This window comes from Pleurodeles waltl, chromosome 5 (genome assembly GCF_031143425.1).
Source record: "Pleurodeles waltl isolate 20211129_DDA chromosome 5, aPleWal1.hap1.20221129, whole genome shotgun sequence".
Taxonomy (NCBI): domain Eukaryota; kingdom Metazoa; phylum Chordata; class Amphibia; order Caudata; family Salamandridae; genus Pleurodeles; species Pleurodeles waltl.
In genome coordinates this window covers 1,586,208,354-1,586,233,971 of record NC_090444.1, presented here as the reverse complement: position 1 = coordinate 1,586,233,971, position 25,618 = coordinate 1,586,208,354, and the positions used below count along the sequence as shown (strand labels likewise).

The 25,618-nt window shown below is 44.2% G+C and overlaps 1 protein-coding gene across 6 annotated transcripts in view; it reads left to right on the top strand.

Annotated features, from left to right (window-relative positions):
• The window catches only part of KIDINS220 (kinase D interacting substrate 220), a 987,486-nt gene that overhangs the window by 273,229 nt on the left and 688,639 nt on the right, over positions 1-25,618 (top strand). For all 6 annotated transcript variants that reach the window (XM_069235892.1, XM_069235890.1, XM_069235888.1 and 3 more), the window contains exon 9: positions 6,577-6,675. In XM_069235892.1, coding sequence (XP_069091993.1) covers positions 6,577-6,675 — 99 coding nt within the window. The remainder of the gene's footprint in view (positions 1-6,576; positions 6,676-25,618) is intronic.

Here is a 25,618-nt window from a genome sequence, read left to right as displayed (position 1 = left end):
TCCCTCCCTGTATTGCTGACTCTGCCTCTCTCTCCTACTCCCCTCTGTTTGCCATTCCCACTCGCCTCCCCAGCCAAATTGCTTCCACTCTTCCATCCCCAGATCTGGTTCTGCTTTGATTGTGTTTTTGTCATAGTAACAGTAAATTACTTTGGACAGCAGAATTTTGTTTTTAATTATGTCTCCAGTCACGGTGTAATTGTAATGCTGTGCGTTTGGTCTTTTATCCCCAATACATTGGACAATCAGTAGTTAAATTTAATATAACTTCTTTGTCCTGGACCATCATGTGATTTCCCACATGCAAGCATAAGATACAACAGACAACTCAGATATTTGAAATGCTGATATAGTAAATAAATAACAAACGTGGCTCATTTAAAAAAAAAAAGATAGTTAAGCAGGCTACATCAAAAAAAGATTTTAAGATTTATGTTGCCAATATTCTCAAATAACAGGTAATGCAGTGCCCTATACTTAAACATCCAGTTATGCCTCCCACTTTGACATGGTCTTTAGTTCTCGGATGTACACTGATAATCATAAGCATGTCATAGTCCTGCTCAGGTGCGTGATCTAGGTGCATGTTTACAAAATATTTGGCAGACTATTGGAATGCTGTATTTGCTGAATATCAAATATCTTTAAAAAGGAAGTAAATTACATGTTACAGTTGTCACTGGTTTCAGAAATGCGTGAAAAGTTGGGTAATGTAACTAGATAGGCTGTAGTCCTCAGAAGCTGGAGTATTGCATTATATGCAAATGATGTCCTCCTCTAACTGTCCAACCCGGCAGTCACAGACCTCCACATCCTTAGCTGCTTCGGAGAAGAATCAGGTCTTCGACTGAACCCTGCCAGATCGGTCCTGATGTCCTTGGTCCATACAAGAAATTGTTTTGATTGGCAAACTAATATACCACTTCGCAGACTTAGCATTAAATATCTAGGCATCTGGTTGACCTTGCACCTGGACTCTCCACCTAGAACCACTGGTGCGAAAGACTAAACAAGACCTCACTATATGGCAAGTCCCCCCTCCCCTCAATGAAGGTGTTGGGCCGAATCACACTTTATAAAATGATGATCCTGCCCAAATTTTTAGATTAGAACAGCACTCACTCCGGAGCTCTCACAGACCCCTGTCCTCACTACATCTACAACAGAGCCAGTGCATCCATAGCCCCCGAACTCCCCAAGACACTGAACTGTTCTATCAAAACAGCCGCCTTCCCCGATGATTGGAAACACGCCGAAGTCCGCCGTCCCTTGAAGAGACCCACAGCCGACCCATCAGAGCAAAAGAATTTCCATCCCATCTTGCTACTACCCTACCCGGCCAAAGTCCTAGAAAAAGCCATGAACTCACATCTGCGACAATTCATCGAAGACAATAACTCTGTAGATACCTCAGAGTCTGGCTTCCACAGCAACAACAGCATGGAGACAGCTCTTCTTGCAACCACTGATTACATCTGCAGACTCCTCGACCATTGCCACACAGCAGCACTCATACTCGACCTCTCAGCAGCCTTCAACACGGTCTCCCACAACACCTTATTCACCAGACTCCACAATGTAGGAATCCGCAGAAAAGCCTTGCAATGAATTCACTCCTTTGTCACCGTAAGAGCACAGAGAGTCAGCCTTCCACCCTTCATATCCAAACCAACAGAAGTCAGCTGCAGAGTCCCTCAGGGATCCTCCCTGAGCCCAATGCTCTTCAACATCTACAAGGCCCCTCTTGTAGCCATTCTCAGAGGCCACGGAATGCACATTGTGTTATACGCCAATGACGCACAACTTATCGTATCTCTCACTGAAGACCCGGACAAAGCCAAGAGAAATCTTCACACCGGAATGAAAGCTGTCGCCATCTGGATCAGGGAGAGCTGCCTCAAGCTCATCTCGGGCAAGACCGAGCTCATCATCTTCGAAAACTCCACTTCAGCCTGGGATGATTCCTGGTGGCCCACATCGCTCAGCGTCCCACCTAATCCGACTGGCCACACCCACAACCTGGGAGTCATCCTTGACTCCTCCCAAATAATGACCCCACAGTTAAACGCAGTCACCTCTTCCTGCTGGTACACCCTCCGCCAATCCGCAAAATCTTCAAGTGGATCCTGGACGACTACCGCAAGATAGCCACCCACACCCTAGTCACAAGCAAGCTACGGCAATGCATTCCATGCCAGCACCACGACAAAGAACATCAGGAAACTACAACTCATCCAAAACGCCACCCTCGGACTCGTCCTGAACCTCCCCTGCCACTAACACATCTCCCAACACCTGAGACTCCTCCATTGGCTCCCGGTGGCGAAGTGCATCAACTTCAGATTACTCACCCACACTGACAAGGCCCTTAACAACATCGGACTGACCTACCTGAATCATCGCATCTCTTTCCATAACCCCGCCAAACCCCTGTGATCCGCCCAGCAGGCACTAGCCACCATTCCACATCTGGAAATCTACAGCTGGAGGAAGATCTTTCACCTACCTTGCAGCCAAGAGCTGAAACAACCTACCCACGCACCTCAGACAAAGCCCATCACTCACCATCCTCAGAAAGAACCCATAGACATGGCTCTTCCAGTGAGGCCCAGACTCACCACCAATGACTTGAGACCCTCACGGGTGAGTAGTTGTGCTTTATAAAAACTGATTGATTGATAGATTCCGATAGGAAAACTAGATAGGCCTGTTGGAGGAAGCAGATTGGAGAGATGCCTTAATGGCATCTGGGTTTCTCACAATCTCCTCCTGCTTACGACTGATCCAACATTACTATCTATGGCCTCTATCTGTCACAGCTATGGCTACACTGGGCCGGTCTTCTTTTGGAACCTGTTTGCCACCGGTGTAATAGTGCCCCAACAGACTTCTACCACATTATTTGGTTATGCCCCCAAATGCAACACTATTGATCAGCAATAACAGCAGAACTTACCAAGCTCTTGGGATGGGAGTTACTCTTATCCCCCTTGGTAATACCACTGAGGCTTCAAGATGGTTTGGATGGCACAAGAACTGAAAAGTCCTTTTTAGGTACAGCCGTATTAATTGCCAAACGAGACATAGCAGCTCATTGGAAGACCCATAGTTCCCCCACCATAACACAGTGGCGCCAAGGGGTTGACCGGTGTTCACAACAAGAAAACGCAGTGGAGGAGCAGAGGATGTCCCAAGAAACACAGCCGGGTATGTGATAAATGGCTAAGCCAACTTCTGTAGAGATGCAAGTGATTGAAGTGGGAAGTCTGGACCTAGGACTGTCGAATGATTTTGTTTCACTCTACTTTATGCTCAGTTGGTGACTGTCAGCTTGTAAAGATTATATGCAGTAGATGGTTTGTGTGTACCATTATCTCTGTGTTTAAAACTGATGAAAACTAAGTCATAAATAAAGTAATGTATAAGAAACATCTAGTGTTAAGTTGATTAATTGTATCTTCCCTCCAGTCCACTCAATAATAAAGCATATTTGTATACCAATGGTCCTCAAAGCCAGACACTTGCCACAGCCCTATCAAATGAGGTTGTCTGTGTATTCAAGCTACTCGGTTGGGACTGCTTACTCAGCCCCAGTTAGATTTCAGTCTGAAAAGTTCTAGAAATAAGCTTGATGTTTATTACGATGACCTATAATGCATACACAATTCTGCCTATTTGTGTGATTGCCTATTTGATTCATAGTTCAATTGGACCTTTAATGTTATATATTACTTTGATTGTTATGCCTTAGCCCCACAGCATAGTCATGAAGGATCATTTTTCCAATTAATTTAATTCAGGTTTGTGCACATTGAATATGCTGTACATTGCTAGGACTGCCTATGGTTTGTTCAGTGGAAAACCTTAGATTTGTCTGTGGTCTGTCATAAGGCCAGAAGTCTTTGACTTCTAGCATAACCAGCAATATTTCTCTTTCATTAAATATATCACAATGCCATTTTTGTGTAATAATATTATATATCTGATTCTGCTCCTTTGAATGTGTCTTATGCCTTTTTTTCCTTGAATTGTGTTGTCGCCACAGCAAAAGGAAATAGCTGGGTAGAAAACAGGTACCCCTTCCTTAAGGTTAATGTTCGAACTATAGAATTGTTTGACGTCCCAAGATCCTGGACTCAAATTCCTTCACTGTATTGAACAGATTCCAAGTTCTCTGATCTGGTTTACCTCTCTGCATCAAAATTCAAAATGTCCTGTTGAGTCAAGGAATCTTGATTGGATTGAACTGTAAATATTCTGCTGAGTTTCATTTCAGTGTTGTGGGAGACTGACACTCTCCCTTTGGATTTTAGTTCTGATTGTAGTGCGGAGTAACTTAACATCTATATTAAATAACAACAACAGTCTTTAAAGAGGCATACTGTTATTCTTCTACAATTTAGGTATTACTATTGTTATGGCTTGTTTCACAGATTTTTGCAGCTTCCAAGGACCTGCGCATCCTCAAATATGTGTAATGGATTTTCAGAGGAATACTGTTGCTACCTTGTGTTTCAACATGTGTGTGACTTTATTTTCCTCCCCTAATTACTTGAAAGGGATGGGAAGGTGATGTGTGCACGCTGTTGAGTAATACTCGGATTGTCAAATTGTACAAATAATTCCATATATAATCAGGTTCACTTGCATAACCTGGTTATACAATCAGCTATATTAGCCACAGACCCCTTTTTGTAATGGTGCCACATAAAATATCAGTGTAATCTGTGGGTACATCCAGTTATCACCTGTGTACCTGGCCAGCAGCACTATTGCCATCACATTGGACAAATTGGTTACTCCCTTTGGGTACTTGTCTAAACCAGAGTAGTGAAGTTGAGTAATCAATGCTTACTCTAGGATGTGCTAAGTGGTATAAATCCAAATATACTATGACATAGTAAATAACTCTCAATAAACAAAGTGAAAGCCAATGTTATATATTCAATGGCGAATAGGTTTCCTAATTACACGCACGTTAAAGGAGTAGTTGAAATTATGATACAGAAACACAACCAAAAGTTCTTAGTAACGTCTGTAGCAGAGATACTACCTCAAGCTTTTTTTTATAGTGTTCTGGCATCGTCCCAATGACCAATGTTGTTGATCAGTATAGTTTTGAATTGGGATAGCGATTCGGTAAGCCTTTACGAATCGCAAAGTGGGTTTAGTGACTACCAAAAGACCATTTTGCTGTCACACGCCCTCTAATTATGCAAATTACAGGGATTATCTTGTAGTCTCTAACTTCTATATCCACATGTAGCAGAAAAATGTTACCTTGTGATGAAAATCACAACCCATTTTCCCCACACATGTGTTAACTCAAACGCAAAAGTTACCAAGACCAATTGCCTCTTCTTTACAACCAGCCCAGAGGCATGGTTAGATTAATTCCTTTCCAAACTTCCCATAAAGTCTTCCGCAACCTAAGGTGATCATAGACTCAGTTCTGTCTTCCATTGCAGCGCACCCAGAAAACTCACTATCAAAATATATAGTAATTATAGCATTACGATTCATGCTTCTGGTGAAAACTTACTGGCCACTGAAGAAATATTCCAAGACCCAAAAAATCATTAACTGACTAATTTGTATATTCACTTCACCAACCCCTCTTACTCCTGACTCAACGCCTCTCTTCAGTATTGCTTAGAGCTACAGTAAAGCTGTACAGCTACTTGCCCTGTCATGTCTGTTCTTCCTTTCTCTCAAGCTCTCAGTTTCCCATGATGCAAGCCACCATACCTGGATGCTTTGACATCAGCCTTTCTCCCTTGCTCTCTACCAGACAAACATCCTCCAAAGTGCACTATTGCCGTTGCTCAACCCACTGAATCAGGCCACAGTTGACCCTTACCCTCTTCGATTTCTGAGCCTCTCCCGAATCAGGGCCTAATTAGCACTTAGTCTTGACATCCAAAACATTTTATGTCCAATTGCCAAATTGTTGGTCTCACTGAAGCATAATTTGGAGTTAGCACAATCTTCTTGACGATGTCCATCCTCAGGGTCATAAAATCATCTTGAAGGACAGAGAAGTAAAGCAAGCGACAGGGTAGTTTTATTGATACAAGTGAGATGCCAGCACCACAGTTACCAAAACTTTTTTCACATTTTTTTAAGAACGCATTGGCACTCTGCACCATTAATCTGAACATCACTTGCATGATATCAGCTGTCTACCTCCCTAGATACAACCCACCTTTCCTTGACTAACTTGCCCTCTACCTACAGAGCAGAGCCAACAAAATCTTGGTCATGGAAACCTTAAATTTATAGGTACACAGCCCAGGCACCAATCCTGACATTGGCTAGTTTAACTGCATGTAGGTCATCATCTTCAAACAATATGATATTTAAACTCCACCTGATTAATATTTCACTGACCACACCTTCGTGGAAAAGGGTAAGATATTTATATGTCACCTGGGTTTGTATGGACTGAAGTACATAGCAGGACTATCCATGTAAAGGGATTAAGTCAATAGTAATCATTTAAAATGTTGTGTTAAGTGTGTGAACATAACTTTCTGTGATCCCTTTTGTTCATTTCTATGGGCTTTTTATTTTCAGAATGGGGATACCGTGCTGATTGGAGCTGTTCGAGGTGGCCATGTTGAAATTGTGAGAGCCCTGCTTCATAAGTATGCTGACATAGACATTAGAGGACAGGTACGATCTTAATTACTTTGGTGACTAATCTGAGCTATTGTTATGATATTAATAAACAAAAATAGTTTTAGGCTTGCTGTAGCAAGAAGCAGCAACTTTCTGGAGTTTAGCTGATCTTGACAGAGGGACAATATTTAAATAATTTACTTTATGCCTGGAAAGAGGGATTAGAGTCTTTGGTTATCATCCACCATCCACCTGCAGGGCTCTTAATGTGATGGTATCATTGCTCTCATTCATAAACAATACAATTGTTATATATTCTAGAATTAATGCGTTGCTTTGGCATGTGATAAGGTTTGGGCTTAAATTATCTGTTAGTGTGTTGAGCTGACAGAGTGGCAACATACTGACAATTTCTTTAACCTCTTGGCTGCTGGGCCAGAAAACCACATTTTTCAACACAATTCTGGCATTTATCCCATTTTTACTATTTTCTGTGCTTTCAGCCTCCTTCCAGTTAGTGACAGGAATGGGTGTGCAACCAGTGCTGGATCCCGGAAAGCTAAACATTTCTGAAAAGTAGACAAAATTCTGAATTCAGCAAGGGGTCATTTGTTTAGATCCTAAAAGGCTGAAATAAAAAAAATATTGAAATTGAGCTGAAAAAAACAGCCATTTTTCTCCACATTTTACTCTGTAACATTTTCCTGCAATGTCAGATTTTTGAAAGCTATATTCCGTTACGTCTGCTGGACTCTTCTGGTTGCGGGGATATATAGGGCTTGTAGGTTCATCAAGATCCTTTAGTACCCAGAGCCAATAAATGAGCTGCACCTTGCAATGGGTTTTCATTTTATACTGGGTATACAGCAATTAATTTACTGAAATATAAAGAGTGAAAAATAGGTATCAAGAAAACCTTTGTATTTCCAAAATGGGCATAAGATAAGGTGTTGAGAAGTAGTGGTTATTTGCACATCTCTGAATTCCGGGGGGCCCATACTAGCATGTGAATTACAGGGCATTTCTCAAATAGATGCCTTTTTTACACACTGTCTTACATTTGGATGCAAAAAATGGAGCAAAAGACAAAGGGCAATAACACTTGTGTTGCATTCTGTGTTCCCCCAAGTCTCCCGATAAAAATGGTACCTCACTTGCGTGGGTAGGCCTAATGCTCGTGACAGGAAACACAACATGGACACATCACATTTTTACATTGAAATCTGACGTGTTTTTTGCAAAGTGCCTAGCTGTAGATTTTGTCCTCTAGCTCAGTCGGCACCTAGGCAAACCTACCAAACCTGCACATTTTTGTAAACTAGACACCTAGGGGAATCCAAGATGGGATGGCTTGTAGTGCTCTCACCAGGTTCTGTTACCCATAATCCTTTGCAAACCTCAACATTTGGCCCAAAAAACACTTTTTCCTCACATTTCAGTGACAGCAAGTTCTGGAATCTGAGAGGAGCCACAAATTTCCTTCCACCCAGCGTTCCCCCAAGTCTCCCGGAAAACATGGTACCTCACTTGTGTGGGTAGGCCTAGTGCCCGCAACAGGAATAGATCACACAACAGTCCATGTTGGTCCTTACATGAGGCAACTGTTGACCCTGGTGTGATTCATTCCCGACGCAGGCACTAGGTAAAGGCACTCAAGTGGGGTAGTGTTTTTTATCAGCACAGGTGAGGAATCACTGGGTGGTAGGAATTTTGTGGATCCCAGCATATTACTGTAGTTTGTGTGACAGAAATGTAAGACAAAATAGAGTTTTTATTTAACATTTCAACTTTGCAGGGTATTTTGGGTAAGAAAACATTGGGGAATCCACACAAGTCACACCTCTGTGGACTCCCCCGGATTTCTTGTTTACAGAAATGTCTGGGTTTAGTATGTTTCCCTATATGACCGCCGAGCCCAGGACCAAAAACACAGGTGCCTGCCTTACAAAACCAGTTTGTTTTGTGATATCTAATTTTGATGTCTCCACAATACGATTTAGGCAGTGGAATTTGGGGCTGAACTAAATCGAGGAGCTCCCAAGAGAGCACTCTCTCTCTTTGCTTGCCACCACATTCACCTGCTCTCTGGGTTGGGCTAAACCGCTATTGTCCTGTTGCACAGACTGTGCTTGCGAAGGGACAGCAGGACTGTCCTCATCACCTCCCTCATAATTACTGGAAGAGGAGTTATCAAATGGGATTTCTCGGACTGAAAAATCACTCCCATTCTGTGTCATTGTCCTATCCCTGAGCTGCTGTCTCAGTATCTGCTGTCTCAGTCTCTGATCCTATGTCAGAGCTGTCTTCTATAACCCGAGTGAGGGCGTGAGCAGCAGATGCCATCTCTGCTACTGGCTAAACTGCTGCTCTAAAACACTAGCCTACGTAGACAGTCACAAAATTGCTGGTGTGTGTGTGTGATACGTGCAACAGTAGAGGTCACCTTACCTGCACTTCTTCCCTCAATCAGCACATTTTTTCAAGACACTCAAAAAACACCTTTTCACATACCAATTGTCACAGTCTTTAGCACCTCTAGCGCCCAGTCCAACAATCATTGGTGCTACCTCTACCATGTCTTCCTCCTCGGATTCCCTCACTACCACCCAGCAAAAGTGCCCTTCATCTCTCCATAGCCGCTTCCCGCACATACATTTCATTTGTATTATAGCTCAATTAATGGCTGACTTTACTAATGTACTGAGCAATTTACATAAAATACAGATTTGCTCTTTGCAGTAGGCCTATAAACCTTCTGCGCTTGCTTTATGGCACCAAAACTGCCACTAGACAAAAGTTGCTGCCTAAAAGCTACATTTGAAACGCGTCAGTTGAAGTATGTGCATTGCTTTGAAGACGCAAGCTGCAAGACAACTGGTGGCAAATACACATATATATGTTCGGTGGCATGTGTAGCTGCAGATACACATGCTGTGCACATCCCGCCATCTGGTGTTGGGCTCGGAGTGTTACAAGTTGTTTTTCTTCGAAGAAGTCTTTTCGAGTCACGAGATCGAGGGACTCCTCCCATTTCGGCTCCATTGCGCATGGGCGTCGACTCCATCTTAGATTGTTTTTTTTCTGCCATCGGGTTCGGACGTGTTCCTTTTCGCTCCGTGTTTCGTGTCGGAAAGTTAGTTAGAATCTCGGAAAAATCGTCGGTATTGTTTGCGTTCGGTATCGGGTTAGTTATAACAGATCGACACCGACTTTTGAAGAGCTCCGGTGGCCCTTCGGGGTTTTTTCGATCCCCCCCGTCGGGGCCTGATCGGCCCGGCCACGTGTTTCTTAAAGGCTGATGGAACGGACCCCATTCCGCTTCTGCCCAAAATGTCATAACAAGTATCCATATACAGATCAGCATCTGGTCTGTAACTTGTGTCTGTCTCCAGAACACAAGGAGGATACCTGTGAAGCCTGTCGAGCGTTTCGGTCAAGGAAGACATTAAGAGACCGAAGAGCAAGAAGACTGCAGATGGCGTCGGCGCCGACAGGACAAGGGCGTTTCGAAGAGGAAGAAGAAAGCTTCTCCATCCATGAATCGGACTCTGACGAGCTCGATCCCGAAGAAACGCCGAAAACCGTGAGTAAGACGTCGAAACATAAAACTCACGAGAAGAGAACAAAAGCCCAGGGGACGCCACCGCCAACAGGCCATGGCTTAACCCGAAAAATAGGTGACCGATCATCGGCACCGAAAAAGGGCATGCATGTGGTGAAGTCATTCGACTCCGGTCGAGATACCGCCACACAGCTATCTCGGGCCCGAAACAGCGTCTCCGAACAAATTCGGCACCGAGACAGTAGCACCGAAATGGTTCGGCACCGAGACACCACAACGCCGAAAATAAAGAAGGTTGCCTTGGAGCCCAAAAAGGCGACCGAAAAGATTTCGATTCCGAAACATCCAGCCTCGGAACCGAAAACAGGTTCCTACACAGAGGAACAGGGATTGTCCTCCCAGATGCAAGGACATAAGTTCGGAGAGGAACTTCAATCTGTTGAGCCAGACTACACTCAAAGAAGGCTCCACATTCAAAAAGACACAGGGAAAATAAGCACTCTTCCCCCAATTAAGATGAAAAGAAGACTTGCCTTTCAAGAAAAGGACAAGCAGCCACAGGCAAAGGTGGCAAGACAAACAACTCCACCACCATCTCCACCACCATCAATGCACACATCACCGGTAGCCACTCCACCACTGATGCAATCCCCGACTCATACTGCAATGAGTCAAGATGATCCTGATGCATGGGACCTTTATGATGCTCCTGTATCAGATAACAGCCCAGACTGTTACCCTACAAGGCCGTCGCCACCTGAAGACAGTACATCCTACACGCAGGTGGTCTCAAGGGCAGCTGCGTTTCATAACGTCACCTTGCATTCAGAACCAATTGAGGATGACTTTTTATTTAATACACTCTCCTCCACTCATAGCCAATACCACCTATGCTCCCGGGAATGCTAAAACATTCAAAACAAATATTTCAGGATCCTGTTAAAGGCAGAGCCATAACTCCAAGAGTGGAAAAAAAGTACAAGCCACCACCAACAGACCCTGTTTATATTACGCAGCAATTAACACCAGATTCTGTGGTTGTGGGGGCAGCTCGCAAGAGAGCAAACTCTCATACCTCAGGAGATGCACCACCTCCAGACAAGGAGAGTCGCAAATTCGATGCTGCGGGTAAAAGAGTTGCAGCACAAGCAGCAAACCAATGGCGTATTGCCAATTCACAAGCACTTTTGGCAAGATACGATAGAGCTCATTGGGACGAAATGCAGCATTTCATAGAACACTTACCCCAAGAGTTCCAGAAAAGGGCACAACAAGTGGTAGAAGAAGGACAAAGTATCTCCAATAATCAGATACGGTCATCAATGGACGCAGCAGATACAGCTGCAAGGACAGTAAATACTGCAATAACAATAAGGAGACACGCATGGTTGCGTACGTCAGGATTCAAGCCGGAAATACAACAAGCCGTGCTGAATATGCCCTTTAATGAACAGCAGTTGTTTGGGCCGGAAGTCGACACTGCTATTGAAAAACTCAAAAAAGATACTGATACCGCAAAAGCCATGGGCGCACTCTACTCCCCACAAAGCAGAGGCACATTTCGCAAGACACCATTTAGGGGAGGGTTTCGAGGTCAACCTACAGAGGCCACAACCTCACACGCAAGGCCCACTTATCAAAGCCAATACCAGCGGGGAAGTTTTCGGGGGCAATATAGAGGGGCACAATTCCAAAAAAATAGAGGGAAGTTCCAAAGCCCCAAAACCCCTCAAAACAAACAGTGACTTCCAAGTCATACATCCCCAACACATAACACCTGTGGGGGGGAGACTAAGACTATTTTACAAACATTGGGAGGAGATAACAACAGACACTTGGGTACTGGCAATTATCCAGCATGGTTATTGCATAGAATTTCTCAAATTCCCTCCAAACGTACCACCAAAAACACACAATATGTCAAAAGAACATATAAATCTTCTAGGACTAGAAGTTCAGGCATTACTACTAAAAGAAGCAATAGAATTAGTACCAGAACACCAGAAAGGAATAGGAGTTTACTCTCTGTACTTTCTCATACCCAAAAAAGACAAAACTCTGAGACCTATATTAGATCTCCGAACATTAAATACCTACATCAAATCAGATCACTTTCACATGGTGACATTACAAGACATAATCCCACTACTCAAACAACAAGACTACATGACAACACTAGACCTAAAGGATGCATATTTCCATATACCGATACATCCTTCACACAGAAAGTACTTAAGGTTTGTATTCCAAGGGATACATTAACAATTCAAGGTGTTGCCATTCGGAATAACAACTGCGCCAAGAGTTTTTACAAAGTGCCTAGCAGTCGTAGCTGCACATATCAGAAGGCAGCAAATACATGTGTTCCCGTACCTAGACGATTGGTTAATCAAAACCAACACGCTAGAAAAGTGTTCACAACACACAGAGTATGTCATAGAAACCCTCCACAAGCTAGGTTTCACAATCAACTACACAAAGTCACACCTTCTGCCGTGTCAAACACAGCAATACTTAGGGGCGACAATCAACACAGCAAAAGGGATTGCCACTCCAAGTCCACAAAGAGTTCAGGCATTTCACAATGTAATACAGGCCATGTATCCAAATCAAAAAATACAAGTCAAAATGGTGATGAAACTCTTAGGCATGATGTCCTCATGCATAGCCATTGTCCCAAACGCAAGGTTGCACATGCGGCCCTTACAACAGTGCCTAGCATCACAGTGGTCACAGGCACAGGGTCAAATTCTAGATCTGGTGTTGGTAGACCGCCAAACATACACCTCGCTTCAATGGTGGAACAATATAAATTTAAACTAAGGGCGGCCTTTCCAAGACCCAGTGCCACAATATGTAATAACAACAGATGCCTCCATGATAGGGTGGGGAGCACACCTCAATCAATACAGCATCCAAGGACAATGGGACACTCACCAAAAACAGTTTCACATAAATCACTTAGAACTATTGGCAGTATTTCTAGCGCTCAAAGCATTTCAACCCATAATAAGCTACAAACACATTCTTGTCAAAACAGACAACATGACAACGATGTTACCTAAACAAACAGGGAGGCACACACTCAACACAGTTGTGTCTCCTGGCACAGAAAATATGGCATTGGGCGATTCACAATCACATTCGCCTAATAGCACAATTTATTCCAGGAATTCAGAACCAGCTAGCAGACAATCTTTCTCGGGATCACCAACAGATCCACAAATGGGAGATTCACCCCCAAATACTGAATACTTACTTCCAGAGTTGGGGAACACCACAAATAGATCTATTTGCAACAAAGGAAAACGCAAAATGCCAAAACTTCGCATCCAGGTACCCACAAGATCAGTCTCAGGGCAATGCGTTATGGATGAGTTGGTCAGGGATATTTGCTTACGCTTTTCCCCCTCTCCCACTCCTTCCATATCTAGTAAACAAGCTGAGTCAAAACAAACTCAAACTTATACTAATAGCACCAACATGGGCAAGGCAACCTTGGTACACAACACTACTAGACCTCTCAGTAGTGCCTCATGTCAAACTACCAAACATACCAGATCTGTTAACGCAACACAAACAACAGATCAGACACCCAAATCCAGCATCGCTGAATCTAGCAATCTGGCTCCTGAAGTCCTAGAGTTCGGACATTTAGACCTTACACAGGAATGTATGGAGGTCATAAAACAAGCTAGGAAACCTACCACTAGACATTGCTATGCAAATAAGTGGAAAAGATTTGTTTATTACTGCCATAATAATCAAATTCAACCCTTACACGCATCTGCCAAAGACATCGTAGGATACTTACTACATTTGCAAAAATCAAAGCTAGCTTTTTCTTCCATTAAATTACATCTTACAGCAATTTCAGCTTACCTGCAAATTACGCACTCAACTTCTCTATTTAGAATACCAGTCATAAAAGCATTTATGGAAGGTCTAAAGAGAATTATTCCACCAAGAACACCACCAGTTCCTTCATGGAACCTCAACATTGTCTTAACACGACTCATGGGTCACCTTTTGAGCCCATGCACTCTTGTGAAATGCAATACTTAACATGGAAAGTTGCATTTTTAATTGCCATAAGTGAGATTCAAGCATTTACCATTCAAGAACCATTTATTCAGATACACAAGCATAAAGTAGTTCTATGAACAAATCCTACATTTTTACCAAAAGTCATATCACCGTTCCACTTAAATCAAACAGTAGAATTACCAGTGTTCTTCCCACAGACAGACTCCGTAGCTGAAAGAGCACTACATACATTAGACATCAAAAGAGCGTTAATGTACTACATTGACAGAACAAAACTAATTCGCAAAACAAAACAATTATTTATTGCTTTCCAAAAACCTCATACAGGAAATCCAATTTCTAAGCAAGGCATTGCTAGATGGATAGTTAAGTGCATTCAAACCTGTTATCTTAAAGCAAAAAGAGAACTGCCTATTATACCAAAGGCACACTCAACTAGAAAGAAAGGTGCTACCATGGCCTTTCTAGGAAATATTCCAATGACAGAAATATGTAAGGCAGCTACATGGTCTACGCCTCATACATTTACCAAACACTACTGTGTAGATGTGCTAACAACACAGCAAGCCACAGTAGGCCGAGCAGTACTACGAACATTGTTTCAGACAACTTCAACTCCTACAGGCTGAACCACCGCTTTTGGGGAGATAACTGCTTACTAGTCTATGCACAGCATGTGTATCTGCAGCTACACATGCCACCGAACGGAAAATGTCACTTACCCAGTGTACATCTGTTCGTGGCATTATTCGCTGCAGATTCACATGCGCCCACCCGCCTCCCTGGGAGCCTGTAGCCGTTTAGAAGTAGATCATGAACATCTGTATATTTGTAAATATATATATTACTTTAAACTACATTATGTACATACGTATTCACTCCATTGCATGGGCACTATTACTAGCATATACAACTCCTACCTCACCCTCTGCGGGGGAAAACAATCTAAGATGGAGTCGACGCCCATGCGCAATGGAGCCGAAATGGGAGGAGTCCCTCGATCTCGTGACTCGAAAAGACTTCTTCGAAGAAAAACAACTTGTAACACTCCGAGCCCAACACCAGATGGCGGGATGTGCACAGCATGTGAATCTGCAGCGACTAATGCCACGAACAGATGTACACTGGGTAAGTGACATTTTCCATATATATATATATATATATATATATGTATGTATATATTTCTATATAAATCTTTTATATGTGGGCCTGGTTTTCCTGGGGGCCGATCGCAGCCCCCAGGGAAACCACACATGCATTGACAAAAGTGATCTATATATATTTTATATATATATATATATGTTCGATGGCATCTGTCGCTGTAGATACGCATGTTTTGCAATAGCTCGCCATCTGGTGTTGGGCCGGAGTGTTACAAGTTGTTTTTCTTCGAAGAAGTCTTTCGAGTCACGGGACCGAGTGACTCCTCCTTTTGTCTCCATTGCGCATGGGCGTCGACTCCATCTTCGATTGTTTTTTTTCCGCCATCGGGTTCGGACGTGTTCCTGTCGCTCCGAGTTTCGGAACGGAAAAATAGCTAATTTCAGAAGATTTTCATCGGTATTGTTGCGTTCGGGGTCGGCGTAGTTAGATTCAACACCGCGTCTAAGATCGAAGAGCTCCGGTGCCCTTCGGGGTAATTTTTTCGATCCCCCGTCGGGGCCTGGTCGGCCCGACCGCGTGCAGAAGAACGCCGATGGAACGGACCCCGTTCCGTTTCTGTCCCAAATGCCACAATAAATACCCCTATACAGACCAACACTTGGTCTGCAACCTGTGCCTGTCACCTGAGCACAGCGAAGACACCTGCGAGGCCTGTCGTGCGTTCCGGTCCCGAAAAACTCTCCGAGACCGTCGAGCCAGAAGACTTCAGATGGCGTCCGCGCCGACAGCCCACCGGGAGTTCGAGGAACAAGAAGAGGAGGGATCCTTTTCGATCCAAGAATCGGACTCCGAAGGATTCGACGATACACAAACCGTGAGTAGAACGTCGAAAACCACTCAGAAGAAGATTTACAAGGCCCAGGGGACGCCACTGCCACCAGGCCATGGCTCGACCCATAAATTCGGTGACCGACCGTCGGCACCGAAAAAGGCCCAAACAGTGCCGAGATCGTCCGACTCCGGTCGAGACACCGGCACGCAGCCTTCTCGGGACCGAGAAAGTGCTGGAGACAAGCATCGACACCGAGATACCGGTGTAGACACGGCTCGACGCCGAGACAGCGGCACCGAAGAAGATCGACGCCGAGAGGTTTCGGCCCCGAAAAAGAAAAAAGTCACCTCGGAGCCGAAAAAAGATGCAGACAGGGTTTCGGTGCCGAAACAAACTGCAATCGACCCAGTTTCAGGCTCTTATACAGAAGAGCACTCGCTAACCTCCCAAATGCAAAAGCATAGGTTTGAGGAAGAATTACACTCAACGGATGTAGACCATACGCAAAAGCGTATTTTCATACAGCAGGGGACAGGAAAAATAAGCACCCTTCCCCCTATTAGAAGAAAGAGAAGATTGGAGTTCCAAACTGAACAAACACCACAAACAAAAGTGGTGAAAAAAGTTACCCCACCACCCTCTCCTCCACCTGTGATTCACGTCTCACCAGCACAAACTCCATCACATTCCCCAGCTCACACCACCATGAGCCAGGGTGACCAAGATCAAGACGCATGGGACTTATACGACGCCCCAGTGTCAGATAACAGTCCGGAGGCATACCCTACGAAGCCATCTCCACCAGAGGACAGCACTGCGTATTCTCAAGTGGTGGCTAGAGCAGCACAATTTCACAATGTAAGCCTCCACTCAGAACAGGTCGAGGATGACTTTTTATTCAACACACTCTCCTCCACCCACAGCTCCTACCAAAGCCTGCCTATGCTCCCTGGTATGCTCCGGCACGCAAAAGAAATCTTTAAGGAGCCGGTCAAAAGTAGGGCAATCACACCAAGAGTGGAAAAAAAGTATAAGGCGCCTCCTACAGACCCGGCTTTCATCACTACACAGCTGCCACCAGACTCTGTCGTTGTAGGAGCAGCTAGGAAAAGGGCCAACTCCCACACATCTGGAGATGCACCACCCCCAGACAAAGAAAGCCGCAAGTTCGATGCAGCTGGTAAAAGAGTCGCAGCACAAGCTGCAAACCAGTGGTGCATCGCTAACTCCCAGGCACTACTTGCGTGCTATGACAGAGCCCATTGGGATGAGATGCAACATCTCATTGACCATCTGCCCAAGGACCTACAAAATAGGGCAAAACAAGTGGTTGAGGAGGGACAGACCATTTCCAACAACCAAATCCGCTCCTCCATGGACGCTGCAGATACAGCTGCACGGACAATTAATACATCCGTAACTATCAGAAGGCATGCATGGCTCCGAACGTCTGGATTTAAACCAGAGATTCAGCAAGCAGTTCTCAATATGCCTTTTAACGAAAAAGAGCTGTTCGGTCCAGAAGTGGACACAGCGATTGAGAAACTCAAAAAAGACACGGACACTGCTAAAGCCATGGGCGCACTCTACTCCCCGCAGAGCAGAGGGAATTACAGCACATTCCGTAAAACACCCTTTAGAGGGGGGTTTCGGGGTCAAAGCACACAAGCCAGCACCTCACAGGCAACACCGTCCAGTTACCAGGGACAGTACAGAGGAGGTTTTCGGGGACAATATAGAGGAGGGCAATTCCCTAGGAATAGAGGAAAATTTCAAAGCCCCAAAACCCCTACTACTAAGCAGTGACTCACATGTCACTCACCCCCTCCACACAACACCAGTGGGGGGAAGAATAAGTCATTATTACAAAGCATGGGAGGAAATCACTACAGACACTTGGGTTCTAGCAATTATCCAACATGGTTATTGCATAGAATTTCTACAATTCCCTCCAAACATACCACCAAAAGCACAAAATTTGACAAAACATCATTCCAATCTCCTGGAGATAGAAGTGCAGGCACTATTGCAAAAGAATGCAATCGAATTAGTGCCAAACACACAAATAAACACAGGAGTTTACTCACTGTACTTTCTGATACCAAAGAAGGACAAAACGCTGAGACCAATCCTAGACCTCAGAATAGTGAACACATTCATCAAACCAGACCACTTTCACATGGTCACACTACAAGAAGTATTACCATTGCTAAAACTACACGACTACATGTCAACTTTAGACCTCAAGGACGCGTATTTCCATATACCAATACACCCATCGCACAGGAAATACCTAAGGTTTGTATTCAAAGGAATACATTACCAATTCAAGGTACTGCCTTTCGGATTAACAACCGCACCAAGAGTCTTTACCAAATGTCTAGCGGTAGTCGCTGCACACATCAGAAGGCAGCAAATACATGTGTTCCCATATCTAGACGACTGGCTAATCAAGGCCCATTCGTTAATAGAGTGCTCAAATCACACAAATCAGATCATACAAACCCTCTTCAAACTAGGGTTCACCGTCAACTTCACGAAATCCAACATTCTGCCGTGAAAGGTACAACAATACCTAGGAGCCATAATAGACACAACAAAAGGAGTAGCCACTCCAAGTCCCCAAACAATTCAAAATTTCAACACCATCATACAACGCATGTATCCAACACAAAAGATACAAGCAAAGATGATATTACAACTCCTAGGCATGATGTCTTCATGCATAGCCATTGTCCCAAACGCAAGACTGCACATGAGGCCCTTACAACAGTGCCTAGCATCACAGTGGTCTCAAGCACAGGGTCATCTTCTAGATCTGGTGTTAATAGACCGACAAACTTACCTCTCGCTTCTGTGGTGGAACAACATAAATTTAAACAAGGGGCGGCCTTTCCAAGACCCAGTGCCACAATACGTAATAACAACAGATGCTTCCATGACAGGGTGGGGAGCACACCTCGATCAACACAGCATACAAGGACAATGGAACGTACATCAAACAAAACTGCATATAAATCACCTAGAACTACTAGCAGTTTTTCAAGCACTAAAAGCTTTCCAACCAATAATAGTTCACAAATACATTCTCGTCAAGACAGACAACATGACAACAATGTATTATCTAAACAAGCAAGGGGGGGGACACTCCACGCAGTTAAGCCTGCTAGCACAAAAAATTTGGCGTTGGGCAATTCACAACCAAATTCGCCTAATAGCACAATTTATACCAGGGATCCAAAATCAACTCGCAGACAACCTCTCTCGAGATCACCAACAGGTCCACGAATGGGAAATTCACCCCCAAATTCTGAACACCTATTTCAAACTCTGGGGAACACCTCAAATAGACTTGTTTGCGACGAAGGAGAACGCAAAATGCCAAAACTTCGCATCCAGATACCCACACAAACAGTCCCTAGGCAATGCCCTATGGATGAACTGGTCAGGGATATTTGCTTACGCTTTTCCTCCTCTCCCTCTCCTTCCTTACCTGGTAAACAAACTCAGTCAAAACAAACTCAAACTCATATTGATAGCACCAACTTGGGCAAGGCAACCATGGTACACAACGCTGCTAGACCTATCAGTAGTACCCTACATCAAATTGCCCAACAGGCCAGATCTGTTGACACAACACAACCAAAAGATCAGACACCCAGATCCAGCATCGCTGAATCTAGCAATCTGGCTCCTGAGATCCTAGAATTCGGGCACTTACAACTTACCCAAGAATGTATGGAAGTCATAAAGCAAGCCAGAAGGCCATCCACCAGGCACTGCTATGCAAGTAAATGGAAGAGGTTTGTTTGCTACTGCCATATTAATCAAATACAACCTTTACACACAACTCCAGAACATGTAGTGGGCTACTTGCTTCACTTACAAAAATCTAACCTGGCTTTCTCTTCCATTAAAATACACCTTGCAGCAATATCTGCATACCTGCAGACTACCTATTCAACTTCCCTATATAAGATACCAGTCATTAAAGCATTCATGGAGGGCCTTAGGAGAATTATACCACCAAGAACACCACCTGTTCCTTCATGGAACCTAAATGTTGTCCTAACTAGACTTATGGGTCCACCTTTTGAACCCATGCACTCCTGCGAAATACAGTTCCTAACCTGGAAGGTTGCATTTCTCATCGCCATTACTTCCCTAAGAAGAGTAAGCGAGATTCAGGCGTTTACAATACAAGAACCTTTTATACAACTACACAAGAATAAGGTCGTCCTAAGGACTAATCCTAAATTTTTGCCAAAGGTTATTTCACCGTTCCATCTAAATCAAACAGTGGAACTTCCAGTGTTCTTTCCACAGCCAGATACCGTAGCTGAAAGGGCACTACATACATTAGATGTCAAAAGAGCATTAATGTATTACATTGACAGAACAAAGAACATCAGAAAGACTAAACAACTATTTATTGCATTTCAAAAACCTCATGCAGGAAACCCAATATCAAAACAAGGTATAGCCAGATGGATAGTTAAATGCATCCAAATCTGCTACCTTAAAGCTAAACGACAGCTGCCCATTACACCAAGGGCACACTCAACCAGAAAGAAGGGTGCTACCATGGCCTTTCTAGGAAACATCCCAATGCAAGAAATATGTAAGGCAGCCACATGGTCTACGCCTCACACATTCACCAAGCACTACTGTGTAGATGTGTTATCCGCACAACAAGCCACAGTAGGTCAAGCCGTATTAAGAACATTATTTCAAACTACTTCCACTCCTACAGGCTGAGCCACCGCTTTTGGGGAGATAACTGCTTACTAGTCTATGCAAAACATGCGTATCTACAGCGACAGATGCCATCGAACTGAAAATGTCACTTACCCAGTGTACATCTGTTCGTGGCATCAGTCGCTGTAGATTCGCATGTGCCCACCCGCCTCCCCGGGAGCCTGTAGCAGTTTGGAAGTTACCTTCAACTATTTGTATATGTATCATCTCAACCTTAAATAGGTACGTACTTAGTCACTCCATTGCATGGGCACTATTACTACAATTCAACTCCTACCTCACCCTCTGCGGGGAAAAACAATCGAAGATGGAGTCGACGCCCATGCGCAATGGAGACAAAAGGAGGAGTCACTCGGTCCCGTGACTCGAAAGACTTCTTCGAAGAAATACAACTTGTAACACTCCGGCCCAACACCAGATGGCGAGCTATTGCAAAACATGCGAATCTACAGCGACTGATGCCACGAACAGATGTACACTGGGTAAGTGACATTTTCAATATGTATATATTCGATGGCATGTGTAGCTGCAGATACCCATGCTATGCATTAGTCCACCATCTAGAGTTGGGCTCGGAGTGTTACAAGTTGTTTTTCTTCAAAGAGGTCTTTTCGAATCACAGGATCGAGTGACTCCTCCTCTTCGGTTCCATTGCACATGGGTATCGACTCCATTGTTAGAATTTTTTCTTTCCGCTATCTGGTTCGGACGTGTTTCCTTTCGCTCCGAGATTTTGATTTGGAAAACATTGGAAAACTCTTTTTTCGTCTGTATTGTATCGTTCGGGTTCATATTCTTCCATCGATACAGCACTACCTTCGGGAAAACAACTTTATTCTTCCTTCGGGGCGCGCGCGCCCAACTCGGGCCTATTCGGTCCGACCACGTGGAAGCCTCATGGACTGGACTCCATTCAGATTTTGGCCTCTGTGCCACGCGAAGTACCGCATACAGACCAGCATCTGGTTTGCAATCTCTGCCTTTCCCCAAGCCATCAGGAAGAAAACTGCGAGGCCTGGCAATCCTTACGATTGAAAAAGACTCACAGAAGAGCAAGAAGGCTCGAAATGGCGTCGAGGAGCAGGGAACATCTTGACGTGGAAGAGGAAGAGTTGATGCAGACTGCAGTCTCGGTTCGAGATTCCGAGTCCGAACAGGAATCAGGCGAAGACAGACCAGTTACAGCAGGACAACATGCGAGTAAGTCTGCTCCTGCACCCTCACAAAATAAAAAACACAAGGCCTTGGGTACGCCGCTGCCGGAAGGCCATGGCTCGGCCCGGAAAAAGACTGTCGGTGACCAACCTCCCAGTTCGGCACCAAATAAGGCCACTCCTCCGAAAACATCGAAGACAACAAAGAACTCCGTTTCCGACGCCACTACACACCACATTTTGGAGTGGAAAATTAGAAAACCATTTTCAGAGCCGAAACCTTCATCCTCTTCATCTTTTTCGATCCTGAAAAAGCACACTTCGGAACCAAAAAGGCCAACTTACACAGAGGAACATGGACTTTCAAAGAGACTTAAAGAAAGCCACACAACCTCTGAAGAGGAATTAGAGGTACAACCAATTCTAGAAATTATGGATGAAAGGCAATCCAGGATCCACATCCATAAGGAAACAGGGAGAATCCTGACAGCACCACCTTTAAAAACAAAGAGGAAGCTAGCTTTTCAGGAGGAATTGAACACTATGCAGCCTCTAGCTAAAGTGCCAAAGCAGAAGGAGAAACTACCACCTCCTCAATCTCCTCCTCATTCTCCACACCTACCTACCTCTCCTCCAATCAGCCCTACACCGGTGCAGTCACCCACTCATTCTTACGATTCACAACAGGACAATGTGGATCCATGGGATCTTTATGACCCTGATCCCATCCCAAGTAACGATCCAGGCAGCTATCCCTCAAAACCATCACCACCTGAGGATAGTACTGTCTATAATCAAGTTATAGCTAGGGCTGCGGCATATCATGGTGTTACAATGCATACAGAGCCCCTAGAAGAGGATTTCTTATTTAGCACTCTGTCCTCAACACATTCTAGGTATCAATGCCTCCCCATGCTCTCAGGCATGGTAAAACATGCGGATCAGATCTTTAGTGAACCAGTTAAGGCTTGCATCATAACACCTAGGATAGAGAAGAAATATAAACCTGCACCCTCTGACCCTGATTATATCACCCATTAGGTACCGCCTGATTCTGTGGTAGTTAATACTGCCAGGAAAAGAGCAAATAGTCAGTCATCAGGAGATGCACCCCCTCCTGATAAAGAGAGCAGGAAATCTGATGCTGCAGGGAAAAGAGTTGCGTCCCAGGCAGCAAATCAGTGGAGGATAGCCAACTCCCAAGCACTATTAGCTCGCTGTGCCAGAGCCCATTGGGACGAGATGCAAGACATAATACAGCATCTCTCCAAAGAACACCAGAAAAGGGCTCAACAAGTAGTGGAGGAAGGGCAAGCCATTAGAAACAATCAAATAAGATCTGCACTAGATGCAGCAGATACTGCTGCTAGGGGTGTCAACACTGCAATCACTAAACGCAGACATGCATGGCTCAGATCTTCTGGATTCAAGCCAGAAATACAGCAGGCTGTGTTGAACATGCCGTTCGACAAAAAACATATTTTTGGGCCAGAAGTAGACACAGCCATAGAAAAATTGCGAAAGGACTCTGACACAGCAAAGGCAATGGGTACACTCTACTCTACACCATATAGGGGGTCCTTTCGTAAACCTCAGTTTGGAGGTGCTTTTAGACCACAGCCCTCAGAGGCATCCACCTCGCAGACAAAGCCAACCTACCAACCGCAATACCAACGTGGTAGTTTTAGGGGCACATATAGATGGCAATACCCCAAAAATAGAGGGAAGTTTCAGGCCTCTAAGCAGCCTCCACAACACCCAAAACAGTGACTTCCCTCATTCCCTTCCACTCCGCACCTTTCCTGTTGGGGAAAGACTACAGCAGTTCCACACAAATTGGCAAAATATTACCACAGACAACTGGGTGCTGTCAATTATCCGCAATGGCTATTGCCTGGAATTGATAAACACTCCTCCAAATATTCCACCAAGGTTACACAAACTACCCACAGAACACACAAGAAGAGGTCCATTCTCTACTACTCAGACAAGCAATAGAATTGGTTCCACAGTCTCAAATAGGAACAGGATTTTATTCACTATACTTTCGAATTCCCCAAAAAGATGGCACCCATAGGCCAATATTAGACCTCAGGCCCCTCAATCTTTACATCCTGTCAGAACAATTTCACATGTTAACTTTACAGGATGTCATCCCACTACTACAAAAACAAGATTTCATGACAGCCTTAGACCTCAAAGATGCGTATTTTCACAAACCCATCCATCCTGCACACAGAAAATATCTCAGGTTTGTCATTCAGGGAAAACACTACCAATTCAAAGTGTTACCCTTTGGAATAACAACAGCGCCAAGGGTATTCACAAAGTGCTTGGCAGTAGTAGCAGCCTACCTAAGAAGACAACATATACATGTCTTTCCATATCTAGACGATTGGCTAATAAAATCAAGCAGTCATACACAATGCCAAAATCGTACGCATTATGTAATACAAACCTTACATACACTAGGCTTTTCAATAAACTACCAAAAATCACATCTTCAACCTGCACGAATACAACAATATTTGGGTGTAATACTAAATAGTCAACAAGCTCTAGCATATCAAAATACACAAAGGATACATGCTTTCCAAAATATAATTGCACAAATACTAACAAAACAACAATACACTGTCAGATTTGTCATGAACATTTTAGGAATGATGGCATCATGTATTGCAATTGTTCCACGCGCAAGACTAAACATGCGGGCCTTACATCAGTGCCTTGCATAACAGTGGTCACAGGCACACGTCAACTTCAAGATCTAGTGTTGATAGACCGCCAAACATATATGTCCCTTCAGTGGTGGGGTTCCACAAATCTAAGCAAAGGGCGACCATTTCAAGACCCTGTGCCTCAGACCATAATTACAACACAACGATGGATTATACCCAGGTTATACCCAGATCTGTGACTGGGGGTGAGTGTTTGCATTGTTCAGCACTCCGTCCATCATCCTTTTGTTTTGCATAATTACAACACATGCATCAATGATTGGTTGGGGAGCTCACCTAAACAATCACAACATTCAAGGGCAATGGGATGTCAAACACAGACAGCTGCACATAAACCATTTGGAGGTATTAGCTGTCTTTCTAACACTCAAAGCCTTTCAACCTCTTCTCACACAGGAGAAAGTCCTTATCAAAACGGACAACATGACAACCATGTATTATCTCAACAAACAAAGGGGGGACACCTTCATCCCAGCTCTCCCTTTAAGCCCAGCAAATTTGGAAATGGGCAATCCACAACCAAATTCATCTGTTAGCACAATACATTCCAGGGATAGACAATCAGTTGGCAGATATCCTCAGCAGAAATGGATGGGAGATTCATCCGCAAGTACTTCAAAAATACTTTCCAAAAGTGGGGAACACCAAACATAAACCTGTTCTCAACAAGGGAAAACACAAAATGCCAAAACTTTGCATCCAGACACCCACATCCCCTATCCAAGGGGAATGCTCTATGGATCAATTGGTCAGGGATATTTGCATACGCTTTTCCCCTTCTCCCGCTCCTTCCGTTTCT